This window comes from Canis lupus, chromosome 35 (assembly GCF_048164855.1).
Source record: "Canis lupus baileyi chromosome 35, mCanLup2.hap1, whole genome shotgun sequence".
NCBI classification, from domain to species: domain Eukaryota; kingdom Metazoa; phylum Chordata; class Mammalia; order Carnivora; family Canidae; genus Canis; species Canis lupus.
Window position 1 is genome coordinate 24,913,337 of NC_132872.1, and position 14,122 is coordinate 24,927,458.

The window sequence follows — 14,122 nt, forward strand, 5'->3', positions numbered from 1 at the left end:
ACAGAGACTGCACAAAAGAGGGATCATTCTCTAGGGCTGCTTATATCTTCTTTCCTTCAGAGTAGGGTAAATGCCCTAATGATCTAACACCGTAACACTGAGCTGAGTAATACAGTGCTCAAAGAAATTTTTTTTTCTTTTAACCTATCAAGAACTATTTTCCCCTTTTGGAAATCATTTTGCTTAGAAAAAACAGAAATGTTAATGCAATGATATTATGAAGAGCACAGGCTAGCATATATGCATAATTAACTCATGTAGTATCGCAGTTTTTAAGTGCACCAGAAGATTCCAATGCTCCTCTGGCCTGCCAATGTTTAAGATCCCCACACAATCACATTTTCTGGCCTAAAATGATTGTGAAAAATCAAATATTCCCACAATCAGGTAAGGGGGGAGGGTCTACATTTGATTTGTTTAGTTCACAATTTCCCCTGCAGGGTCCACAGTATTAAGAAGTACAAAAAATATGTGTTGAATAAGTGACTGAGATGAAAGAAAAGTTGTTATAATTTCATCTATTATTTTACATCAATATCTTATTATAAATTAGCTTCTGGATTAATTCCCTTCACTTAGTCCAGCTTTGGAGATTAGTATATATTAAAAATATGTCAGTTTTTATAGGTAAAGCAGAAAAAGCTTGAGAGCTTTGGGATTGTCTCAGAGAGAGCAAATTTGTATAAAAGAAGGCAAATCCTTTATCAAAGCACTGGAGGAAAAAAGGATCTTAAAAGGGATTTTCAAAGTTGTTGATTTTCAACTGTTAAGTTGAAAAACAGGAGAAACATTAACTACAAAAAAAGCTAAAAATAACTCAATTCATACTTTTCACAGTTTTTGTATTCTATAGTCACTAATAAAAACATCATGAATGTTCTCCTAAATCACCAACTGTACACCATAATTTTTAAGAGTATGACTTTTGCTATATCATACAGACTTAATTTATTTAACAAATTCCCTCTTGTGGGCATTTAGATACCTTCCACTCTTTCACTTTTATAAGGAACACTATGACTAATAGCCTCATACTTCAATTAATTTTTACACCTTCTTAATTCTTCCCTTAGAATAATAAATCCTTAGATGTGGGTCAAAAGTTATGAACCTTGGGCAGCCCAGGTGGCTCAGCGGTTTAGCACCGCCTTCAGCTCAAGGCATGATCCTTGGAGACCCAGGATCGAGTCCCACGTCGGGCTCCCTGCATGGAGCCTGCTCCTCCCTCTGCTTGTGTCTCTGCCTCTCTCTCTCTCTCTCTCTCTCTCTCCCCCTCTGTGTCTCTCATGAATAAATAAATAAAATGTTTTTAAAAAAAAGTTATGAACCTTTTAAGGATTCTGAAAACTGTAGCTAATTTGTCCTCTATAAATAGATTATTTATATTATTACTAGCAATGAAGGAGTGTACCCATTTCTTAAGACTGTTTCTGTTTGCTTTTTCTCTGAAAGGTCTGAACCCTCCTTTCTCTAATACAATCAATCCCATGCCAAGCTTGAGAGTTCAAATCCAGGATCTTTGCTCGCCTTTCCCATGACATGATAGATTCAACAATAGTTCATAACACCTAAAGTACTGGCCTTCCATGGTCCTGACAAGTTTGATTTGTTTAACGTTGTGGAATCCAAAATTTACTTTGTCAAGTTCTGCTTCTAAAAATTCAGTTGATTTGAAGTGTGCGACAATTTCATATCAATTTCTTCTGTTTAACTCAATTTCTACTTGCAAATCTCACTTCCTCACATTTCCTATTTATTATGCGATTCATTTATGTCCACAGCCATTTCCCCATTTATTTTAATGAATTTCCCAGTAATAGCTTGAAATATTTGAAATGCCTGAACAATCGTAACTTATATTTCTTCAGAAGATGTTTCAGAAGCAGTGCCTGCATGGCTCGGTCAGTTAAGCATCAGACTCTTGATTTTGGCTCAGGTCATGATCTCAGGGTTGTGGGATAGAGCCCTTATTGAGCTCCACGTTGGGCTCCATGCAGAATCTGCTTGGGATTCTCTCTCTCCCTCTCCCTTTCCCTCTGCCCCTCCTCCACTTGTCCAACCTTCTCTCTCTCAATATATGAAATTTTTCTTTTTTTTAAAAGGGAGAAAACCTGAGCTGAAATCAAAAGTCGGATGCTTAACCAACTGAGTCACCTAGGTGCCCTGTTTTTTTGTTGTTGTTGAGTAAATATGACATTCAAGGCATATCATGCCATAACAGACACTGGAATATATATAGCAAGGGAACAACACAGAAAAAAGAGAATCACATGTGTTGTTCTACAGTCATACTTTCAAACATGATAGTTTAAGCTGTTAGGATAGCATTTAGATTAAATGAATGGTCTTTTACACGTTTATCTATGGAGACACAGATGGAGAACTCCTGTGGCTTCTTCATGCAGAAGAATTCAGTGGCTTATTTTCACCATTCTTTTGAGGGCTAAGGTTTTTATCAATAAACAAAGTGAGAGGCACAGAATAACAAAAACGTTGGAAAGAAAAAAAAAATCACTCCTTAATTTTCATCTGTGTTGAATTCTGAGTGAGTCATGCCTCAATAATAACAAAGCAGAGCAAATCAGATAAAACTTCATCACAAAAAACCTCTGGATGGCAGGAACTGAATTTTAAACTGGAAGAGTTTAATCTTGAAACATGCTTCCCTGACTCCTTGAAATAGGCCAGCATTTTTTTCAGACTTATTTTGTTTGTTAGGGAAATGTGTGGGGCAGTCACTTAATTCCTACTTTCAGTTCCAGAAAGAAATCTCAGGAATCCAAGGAGATTTGTGGTTTCAGAACGAACTTTTCTTGCACCATGGCTAAGATGAGCCCTTATAACCCAGCAAACTGTGCAAAGGACCCCAAAAAACTTGGTTAGTTTCTTTGTACTTTGAGATATATATAGATATAGATATAGATAGATATAGATATAGATCTATCTCAAAGATGGGGATGTGGAAAGACTAAATGTACAAATAGACAATCCAGATGAATCCATATTCTAAAATGTTTCAGAAACAATGCTCAAATTCTGCTTTTATTAAACTGATGATATTCATTACTAATTATTTTCATTTAAAAATATCTGAAACTATGGGGATCCCTGGGTGGCGCAGCGGTTTGGCGCCTGTCTTTGGCCCAGGGCGCGATCCTGGAGACCCGGGATCGAATCCCACGTCAGGCTCCTGGTGCATGGAGCCTGCTTCTCCCTCTGCCTATGTCTCTGCCTCTCTCTCTCTCTCTCTCTGTGACTATCATAAATAAAAATTAATTAAAAAAATAAATAAATAAAATAAAAAAATAAAAATAAAATATCTGAAACTAAAAGGGTAAAGGGTAAAGGAGAGGGACGCAGTCCTCAACCTCAAAGGCCTTCTGGGGCCAGCAGGGTAAGGCAAATGAGAGGAATAGGCTGGATATACACAATAAGGGAACGGTGGAGACCTTCAGAACCTGCAAAGCTCCATCTAGTCAGCTTTCTGGAAAAAAAAAAAAAAATCACTTCAATATCACCAATAAATAAGAAACAGATCCTATAACACAGTTGATCCAGAAATGGAGAAAATGGAGAAGCCAGATTTGAGAAGTCCAGCTTTGGAGAATAGGATATAATATATATAAGTATATATATATATACATATATACTTATATATATTATATATATACTTATATATATAAGTATACATATATAAGTATATATTATATATATACTTATACATATATATACATATATATTATATATATACTTATATATTATATTTATATATTATATATATACTTATATATATTATATATATATATATATAAAATGAGGAAAGAGGACAAATGGACAAATGTTCTTTGGACACTCTAACAGAAGATATACACTGAATCAAAAGGATAAGCACTGGACACAATACAGATGATACAAACAAGCCTGTTTATCATGGCTTCTTGTCTGTCTTCTTCCCACTTACACACTGGTGTGTAAGCTCCATGAGAGCAGAGACAGCTTGTTTTGTTTATCTCTGTAGCCTTAGCCCCTCATAGTGAGTGCCCAATTAGTATCTACAGAATAAATAAATGTATTACTCTCTCCAAATACAGTTACTAAAGTGTACACTGTAATTGGTAGCAGCAGCTTTAGGGACTTCAAAGGAGCTGCTGGTTTTAGTGGAGACTTCTCCCAAAGATGCTTGGCTCTGTGGTGGCAAGAATAGAAATGAGTTATTCTTCTTTGTGCTTCTAAGTGTTTTTATATTGACCCATAGATAGGAACTTCCTCCCACCTTTTCTACACTGATAAGTGAATACAGAAACATTAAATTTCTTCAAAAATCAAATATATGTATGTAAATATATTTTAAAAAACCCTAAAAATAAAATGATAACAGGGGTACAACCAGCAAAATCAATATTGTGAGAAGTCTGTGTAACAAACAATCTGGTTCCACTAACAAATAATGTACATAATGTGCAAAGAGAAAATACCAAGGGGAATTTATAAGTTAAAAGAAATTTAGACATTTCCATCAAGTATAATGGAAGATATTATTTGAATCTTAATTTGAAGACACTATAGAAGGAGGAAAATCTGTATCCTGGAATATTTCAGAATATGAAAGAATTATTTCTAAAGTTAGGTGTGTTAATGGTATTGTATATTTAAAAAATCCTTATGTTTCAGTCTGAAAATATTTTAGAATGATAGAATGTTTGGGACTTGCTTCAAAATAATTTAGAGTGGGAGCATAGTGTGGGGGAGGAAAAATAATTTTCCCTCTATCTTTCTGAGTTCTTGGATGAGCACTTCTGTAATAAAAGACAGGTTAACAAGAGAAAAACTAAACTGAAGTTTATTAACATGAATGCCTCAAGTATATACATGGGAAATAACCAGGGAAAATGAGTAACTCTACAAGATAACTTGAGCTGGAACTTTAAATACCATCTTCAGCTAAAAGCAAAAGACAGGTGGGAGGAGGACAACTCATTAAGAACAGTTATCAGAAAAAGCAAAAGGAAAGGTCTGTTATGCAGAATTAAGTTAGTGCCTTCTCCACTGATAAGACTTCTTTTGATTTAATCATCCTTCTCTTTGTGGCACTGAGAGGAAGATACTCTTACAAATAGAGAATTCCCCCATAAGTATAAATTTCTCTTACAAAAGGTTAACTTTACTCTTGTTTTCAGAACCTCTGCATCTGCTGTTTCTCAAAATAATCAATTCAAGGGATCCCTGGGTGGCGCAGCGGTTTGGCGCCTGCCTTTGGCTCAGGGCGCGATCCTGGAGACCTGGGATCGAATCCCACATCGGGCTCCCAGTGCATGGAGCCTGCTTCTCCCTCTGCCTGTGTCTCTGCCTCTCTCTCTCTCTCTGTGACTATCATAAATAAATAAAAATTAAAAAAAATAATCAATTCAAAATAATCCTTATGCCAAAGAGGCATATTTTGGAATGGCATATTCTGCTAACCTTCAGTAGGGTGGTACAGAAGAAACAAGACTGGTCAGGAGTTGATAATTATTGAAGCTGCATGAGGAACACATGATGGTTAATTATGCTATTATCTCTAATTTTATATGTGTTTGAAATAACTAAAAAGTAAGTGAACAAATAATACATGAAAATAGAAAATTTAAAATGAACAGAAAAATATAAAATGAAAATTAAAACCTTCCTTCCATTTCACTTCCTACTCCCCAGAAGTAATCCATAGCTAACAGTTTCCTGTTCATTTTTCTAAAAAATTATTGTAAGCCTGTATCAGTAATTCATGAAGGAGATCATACTATATATTTCCTACCTTTTTTTAAGTGGCTGCATATTATTTCATTTTATAGATGCAGTTCATTTAGCCAGGCCCTAGATATGGGCGTTAGGTTATATTCCCTTTTTGGGAGGCTATTAAACATTGTTCAGTGAATTGACTCTCAATGACTTCAGATGCCTCTTAATTCCAATTTTCTTTCAGAAATAAGTCAGTCATTGATAACTTTTGTGTTTTTGCTTTTTGAATAATAAGAAACTAAAACCCACAAGGAAAGAAGCCTTTATGCAGGACCCTGCAGACATCACAGAAGATTGTAGTGGTGATGTGGGGGGGGGGGGGGGGGGGGGCAGCACTGACACTTGTAGAGTCAGGTTTACAGATCCTACCCAAGTTCTTGTTAGCACCTTCCCCAGAGGCCTTCGGCTCTCTAGCAGAACAAAGCTGTAAAAGCAAAAGAAGCAGGGATTTGATCCAAGAGCACCAGTTCCTGTAGTTCAAATGAAAATTATACATATCTGCAACATTGCCTGATGAAGTGAACAAAATGACCACTAATGAATCAATGCAGCAAAAGATGACATACACTTTCTTTATGTTTCCCTAAATACAAGGGATGATGCTTATTTGGATGGAGTACTGCCACTGAGGTGAAGGACATGATCTATGAATTCCAAATTGTCCCTAAATATTTTCTGAAGAATCAGAAATCAACCAAAATAAAAGGTAAAACTATTATGAACATGTCAGTCATTGTCCATCTATGGCCACTTTCTTCTTTCAGAGAAAATTATATAGATAACTTGTTTCTTTTCTAAACTACTCTAAATTTTACAATAAGACTATAGATCTTAACAGATAAGTTTTAATATGCTAATACATAAAGTTGACAGATGAAATAAATTTTGTCTTCAAAATATCAAATTAAGATAGGAGATATAAAACACATAACGTAGCATATAAAATCATCATAAAAGGGCTGACTGGCTAGCTTGGTCCATACAGTGTGTGGCCTTTGATCTCAGGGTTGTAAATTCAAATCCCATGTTGGGTGTAGAGATTACTTAAAAATCAAATCTTTTAAAAAAAGTCACAATAAAAACTTAGATCTAGGCATAGATCAAATACAATACTACAAAATAAAACTAGTGCTTTGCCTTTTAAGAAAGATGAACAATCTCTGAACATCTTTTGCTTTGGCAATTAAACTAATAGAATGATAATATTAATGGTAATAAGATCTTATGAAATCCACTAAAAAATCTACTAGAACTAATAAATGAGCTCAGCAAAGTTGCAGTATTTAAGATTGATATACAAAAACCATTTGTATTTCTGTACAGTAGCAACAAGCAAACTGAAAATTAAAGTAAGAAAACAATTCCATTTATAATAGCAGCAAAAAGAAAAATAAAATAAACATTTGGGAATAAATTAAACAAAAGAAGACTTGCACTCTTTTTTTTTTTTTTAAGACTTGCACTCTTAAACTACAAAACAGTGTCAATAGAAATTTAAGAAGACCTAATAAATGGCAAGACATCACATATTTATGGATCAAAACACTTCATATTGTAAAGATGGTAATACCTCCCAGACTGATCTAGAGATTCAGTGCAATCCCTGTCAGTCAAGTTATATCCTTTCAGTTTTGTTTAGCCATAAAAAAGATAAAACTATAAATGATAATGGATATTTCTCATGATATAGGTTAGCTGTTTTCCTAAAATTTACATAGGAAGGTGCTGTAATGCCAAATCATACTCAGGAACCAAGGGATAGAGACTTGGAAATAGGCTATTGGGGATATCCCAAAGGGAAATGATGAAAGGCAAATGACCATTTTGGAGGGAAGAAAAGGAGAAAGAGCATTTTTGTTCTATATAAGAAAAAGGGGTACCTGTCATCCATTTGCTCACTCATTGACATTCATTTAACTTAACACTGTGCATGAAACTAAGAACTGGGAAGAAAATAAAGAGTAGGATACAGATTCTGTCTCTGAGGCCCCCGTAGAAAGCATAAGTAGTGTGAAGGTAGGTAAAAGTGAACTGCAATTGAAGCGCATACAGAGTACTCAGGGATCCTATCTGAGACATGGATTAATTAGTTCTTCATGGAGGGAATGGGAAGGCACCGCATCAGAGAGCAATTAGCTTGATGTCTGAGTAGACTCATCAGGCAGAGAAGAACGGAAAGGATATTTCAGGCAGAAAATTGCACTCAAAAGTACAAAGGAGTGAAAAAGACAAGTCTGTGGAATTCTCTGTCGAGGATGAGTAGTTGAGGGCTAGACCATGTGCCATTACCCCAAGTTTCCTCTTCATCCTAAGACCAAGAAAAATGTGTTATGCAGAAAAGTTTCAACCCACCATTGGAAATTTGTCAGAGCACCCACAGCACACACAAAGCATTATGTTAGGTGTGTCCAGAGTCACTTTGGAAAAAGCATAACAACAATAATAATATTAACCACAAATAACCAGAAAACTTCAACCATAAGCAAAATACCAAGGAGGATAAGGCCTTCGGAAATTGATTCCATGTTCTCTATCACGGTACCACTTCCTGATAAAGACTTACTTCACAGCAAAATGGGATTGGAGAAGTATGTGTTCATTTGGCTAAAGTAAATGGAAAAACTCATTCCATCCTAAGTCCCAGAAAAAGAGGTGTGAGTGTGCACTATGCTACCCAATGTCTTTGGCCTGGCCTAAAATTGGTTAATTACAGTAACATGTGAACAAATGACAATGCGATAGACCTAACCAGAAAAGAGAAAGGAACAGGGGTGTCTATTTATTTTGATGGTACCCTGAACTCTGCCAAGAAGACATTCCAATCTCCATCCCTTCATCCTTGAAAAGAGCTACTCAGCAAACCTTATCACCTTCTTAGAGATCCCTGTGGCTCAGCAGGTAAGCGTCTGCCTTTGGCTCAGGGTGTGATCCTAGAGTCCCAGGATCGAGTCCTGCATCGGGGTCCCTGCAGTGAGCCTGCTGCTCCCTCTGCCTGTGTTTCTGTCTCTCATGAATAAATAAATACAATCTATTTTTTTTTAAAAAAAGAGAATATCATCATCTTAGAGAATATCACTATCTTTGGCCATTTTAGGAGTTGTCCCCAAATCTGTTGAGCAAACTGGATTTAAAAAAATAACTTGAGTTCCGAACATCTGATGTTTTAATCTTCAAAATGGACAGAAATATTCTTGCTATCTCCTTGCACAAGGGCTCACTAAAAAAAATGTGAATTAACTATTTGGGCAAGAATTTGTGACCTAATGATCAAAAGTGAAATACAAGCCCAGTAAAATGTTTATTTAAACATGGGGATAATATCTAAAATTACAGAGCACTGCTTTTATCAACTGAAGGGCACAGACTAATAATATTTCCCAGATTACCTTTAAAAATTATTTCCTTTAAGAATGGGAAGGGGTGCTATTTGTGACACCATGGATGGACCTTGAGGATGCTAAGTGAAATACGCCAGACAGAAAAAGACAAATACCACAAGAGTTCACTTACATGTGCAATCTAAAATACAAAACAAAACAAAACCCAGAGTCATAGATACAGAGAATAAATTGCTGGTTGGGGGTTGGGTGACAAAATGGGTAAGGGGATCAAGAAGTATAAACTTCCAGTTATAAAGTAAGTCATGGAGATGTAATACACAGCAATGAAGGAAAATAGTCAATAATATTGTATTAACTTTGTATAGTGATAGGTGGTAACAAAACTTAACATTATTTTGCAATGTATACAAAAGGTAAATCACCATATTGTACACCTGAAATATAACACTGTATGTTAATGATACCTCAATTTAAAAAAGTAAATAGACAAATTAGGGAAGAAGACCAAAGTTCAAAGTAAAATAACTGTTAGTGGCACAGGGTATTGGGTACAGTCGCCTATGCCATTTCACCCAGCACCTAACAACTGTGAAGACACATGTTTGTTTATTTTGAAAGCTCTTAGTGATAGGAAGATTTATTAGAGAAATGAAACACTTCACCCCTAAAAGCTCACAGAACTCTGTTTTTGTTGCATTAGTCTCGCCAGGAGAATTCTGAATGTGTTTGCATTCTATCAGTCGGCAGTGTGAGTCAGCCTGTCCCAAACCGGTTTTCTAACCAGAAAACTGAGAAGTTTGATGACACATTTAGGTAAACATGCTCACTGGATGAAGTTATTTAAAATTTTATAGCTTTTTAATCCTCTCTAAGCCTCTGAAATCCATACAGGTTTTTAGAGAAGATTTAAGTTCATATGAGTCAAAGAGTAGAAATTATATGTAAACCAACTCTATTAAGAATTCCATGAGTTCTGAACAACTAAGAATATCTAATATTTGAAAGAGCTATGAGGGTAATCTGACCCCAAAATGAAGCCTTTAACTGTTAACTAATCAACCTTATTTCTAATTGAAATTTCAGCTCAAAATATTCTTCTTACCCCAAGAACTGAAATTTCTCATCCATTCCGGTCAGATGACGACAGCTCTTCGTTGACAATGATAAATGAACTCTGACTGCAAATGGTTCACTAAAGTGTAAGACTTGTAGACCACGACTCTCATCACCTACTCTCCAGGCAGTCTGAGAATTCAATCGACAGTGGAATGCAAACATAATCAAAATGTGGCAAAATATAAGTCAAAGTTACTTAAATTAACTAGAACTGATAGCAGCTCTCAGGGTTAACAAAAATTTGCAGAATTATGGACTTTTTAATCCATATAGATGAAAAGCATACAACACATGGACCCAAAGATTATTTATTCCTTTTTGACACCCTACTCTTAGCAACAATATTATTTCTTTATGAAAAAGAAGGTTCTTCAGGTGAATCCATCCATTCTTTTGCCCAGGTGAGTTTCTGCTTTACTTAAAAGAAATCTTGCTTCTGCCATGAAAGAGTATGTCTGCTCCAAAGTTTAACTCCTCATTATTTACTGTTATCTTTGGGAGCAAATAATTAAGCAAATAATTAAGGTACAGGGCATGGCTCTAAAATCTTTGGATACTATAACTTCCCCCATTCCCAGTTCTTCCCTCCTGCCCTGAGGATTCCACATCACTCTTCCTTGAATATATGAAACACAACACACATCAAAACTCAGTTTATTTTGTAGGTAACACCACCAAACCCTAGCTCAAATTACCTCTCTTCCATTCTCTGATGTTGAAGCAGATAGAGAATTTTATAAGGAGACACCAGAACTTAAAAAGTGACTCTCTGTATTTACTTTTTCCACAGTCTCAATTCCAGACCCTAAATTATGACATGTTAACTATCTAATCGTTTGAGAAATGCTGAAATAGAACATTCAGTTCTTAAATTTGCTGGGTAAGCATCTTTTGGTAATACACCACACACACACACATGTGTATGCATGTGTACAGACACAGAGTAACAGTCCCTCAATAACAACAACAAAAAAAAAGCACAGAATGGCTATTTGGTGTATTATTAAGGAAAAGGAACTGGGATCAGAGTAAGCCCACATAGAACTTTAAATACCTAAAACTGAGAACTCATTAAGAGAAAGACCACACACCCACACACATAAATCCTTTCTTCGCAGAGACAGTAGATTCTATTATGCATGTTCTATATAAAAACAATACAAAGAAAGATCCCTTATTTTTTTTAAAGATTTTATTTATTTATTCATGAGAGATACAGAGAGAGACAGAGACATAGGCAGAGGGAGAAGCAGGCTCCCTGTGGGGAGCATGATGTGGGACTTGATCCCGGGACCCTAGGATCACAACCTGAGCCAAAGGCAGATGCTCAACTACTGAGCCACCCAGGTGTCCCTTTTATTTTTTTTTAAAGATTTATTTATTTATTTGAGAGGGTGGGGGAGGAGCTGAGGGAGAAGGAGAGAATCTCAAGCCGACTCCTAACCGAGCATTGAGCCAGACACAGGGCTCCATCTGTGACTCATGCAATCATGACCTCAGCCAAAACCAAGAGTCAGATGCCCAACTAACTGAGCCACCCGGGTGCCCCATGAAAGTTCCCCTATTAAGAAGTTGATAATTAGTTATAATATTAGTAATGGCAGTTAAATTTACTGAATGTTTTCTGTCAAACACTGTACTAATCATATGAAATGAATTATCTCATTTAATCTTCATAGCATCTTTTGAAAGTAGGTACTGTTATTGTCCCACAGAATATTCAGATAATCAAACTGAACCTTAAAGACACTATGTCACTTCCCCAAAGTTACACTGCTAGGAAGCATAGGGAAGAATTAGGGTTCAGGTCTCTCTGACTCTCCAATCTGAGCTCATAACTCTTCTCCTCCAATAGTTCAGAAAATTGAGTAAGTTATCATTAGAGTTGCCAGGGAACTATTTAAAAGTGCAGATTTCTGGGCCCAACCTCAAACATACTGAATCACAATCTCCAACTGTTGTATTTGAAGGTAGGAACACAATGGTATCTCAAATATGGTTCAAATGTTCTTTTAAGATGCCAAGAGAATCTGAGTGAAGCCAGTTGTCACATAGTTATCTAAGTCAAATCATTTGCTTCAAATAGAAAATAGCATCTCTTTTTCCATGTGAGCCTCTTCTCATTGTATAGCAGTCAGAAGGGGTGTGCTAAAAGGTCAAACGAGGTCATGGTCACACTATGTCAGTAATTAGTACCAAGATACCCAGGTGTATGAGCACTGTTACAGAAGATAAAAGTGATATAGCACAGCCAATCTGCTGAGTCAGAACTGCTGAGTCAGAACCTCAATGAAGAGAAGGCACAGAACCAATGTGGAGAGAGAACGTCTCAGGCTGCACTCATTGCATGACCAGATCAGCATTTCTTAATATTAAATGTATAGTTTTAGCTTCTGAAAACTTTACTTGTCATTGGGTTTATTTATTCATTTATTTCAAAATGCTTACCAAGTGCCTACCACGTGCAAAGCAGTGGACCAAAAAATGTTCCTTGTCCTCAGGAGCAGAAAAACATTCAGACAGTAGGAAATAAAAAAGGTGAATACTAATTAAGGGATGAGGAATGGCTTGAAGGAAAACAGTAGTATCTGAATTCCTTTATTATTTAAATAATTTTTAAAAATATTTTATTTATTTATTTCAGAGACAGTGAATGGGGAGGAGAATCAGAGGGAAAGAGAGAGAGAAGTAGACTCCCTGTTGAGCAGGGAGCCCAATGTGGGGCTCACCCAGGACCCTGAGATCATGACCTGAGCTAAAGCCAGATGCTTAACCAACTGAGCCACTCAGGAGCCCCTATTTAAATAATTTTAAATATTACTTTTATAAACTTAAATAAGAGCTCTGTTCCATGGGATCATTCTGAGTACTGTCTTCACCAACATGATCAGATCTGAAATTCTATTATGTCTATGTTACAGTACATAGAGGGTGGAGGGAGGGTAAAATACATGAAAGATATCTTGTTTTCAAGTTGGAGATGACCATCTCTTCTATTTATATTTTATTGATCCAATCCAAACATCCAATTGATGTTTTAAAGACAACTAACAGCCTGCCACAATCTTAGAAAAAACCACTTAACCTCTCTGAGCCTCAGTTTATCTTCACAATCTTTTTTTTTTAAAAGATTTTATTTATCCATGAGAGAGAGAGAGAGAGTGGGAGCGAGAGGTAGAGACACAGGCAGAGGGAGAAGCAGGCTCCATGTAGGAAGCCCGTCGTGGGATTTGATCCAGGGACCCCAGGATCATGCCCTGGGCTGAAGGCTGCGCTAAACTGCTGCGCCACCCAGGCTGCCCTTATCTTCACAATCTTGAAGAAGGTAAAGATTTCTTTTCTGTTTTTTTTTTTTTTTAAATTTATTTATGATAGTCACAGAGAGAGAAAGGGAGAGAGGCAGAGACATAGGCAGAGGGAGAGGCAGGCTCCATGCACCGGGAGCCTGATGTGGGATTCGATCCCCGGTCTCCAGGATCGCGCCCTGGGCCAAAGGCAGGCGCCAAACCCTGGGATCCCTACGCCACCCAGGGATCCCTACGCCACCCAGGGATCCCAAGATTTCTTGAAAAGGATAGAAAAAGTGACAATCATAAAAGATTAATAAACTATACCTTATTGAAAAATTTTTAAAAGATTTTATTTATTTATTCATGATAGACATAGAAAGAGAAAGAGGGGGGCAGAGACACAGGCGGAAGGAGAAGCAGGCTCCATGCACCGGGAGCCCGACGTGGGACTCGATCCCAGGTCTCCAGGATCACGCCCTGGGCCAAAGGCAGGCACTAAACCGCTGGGCCACCCAGGGATCCCCTTATTAAAATTAATAACTTGGGCAGCCCCGGTGGCTCAGTGCTTTGGCGCTGCCTTCAGGCCAGGGTGTGATCCTG

General features: G+C 36.8%; 2 protein-coding genes across 8 annotated transcripts in view; one reads left to right on the plus strand and one right to left on the minus strand.

Annotated features, from left to right (window-relative positions):
- The window catches only part of COL8A1 (collagen type VIII alpha 1 chain), a 536,056-nt gene that overhangs the window by 272,274 nt on the left and 249,660 nt on the right, over nucleotides 1-14,122 (minus strand). The window contains exon 1 of one of the 6 annotated variants that reach the window (XM_072812449.1): nucleotides 10,219-10,270. The exons of the other annotated variants lie outside the window; for them this stretch is intronic. Coding sequence (XP_072668550.1) covers nucleotides 10,219-10,240 — 22 coding nt within the window. The 5' untranslated portion in view covers nucleotides 10,241-10,270. Of the gene's footprint in view, nucleotides 1-10,218; nucleotides 10,271-14,122 lie in introns of those variants that run through there. 6 annotated transcript variants of the gene reach the window in all.
- Nucleotides 1-14,122, plus strand: part of FILIP1L (filamin A interacting protein 1 like) — a 120,323-nt gene that overhangs the window by 20,572 nt on the left and 85,629 nt on the right. The window lies entirely within an intron of this gene.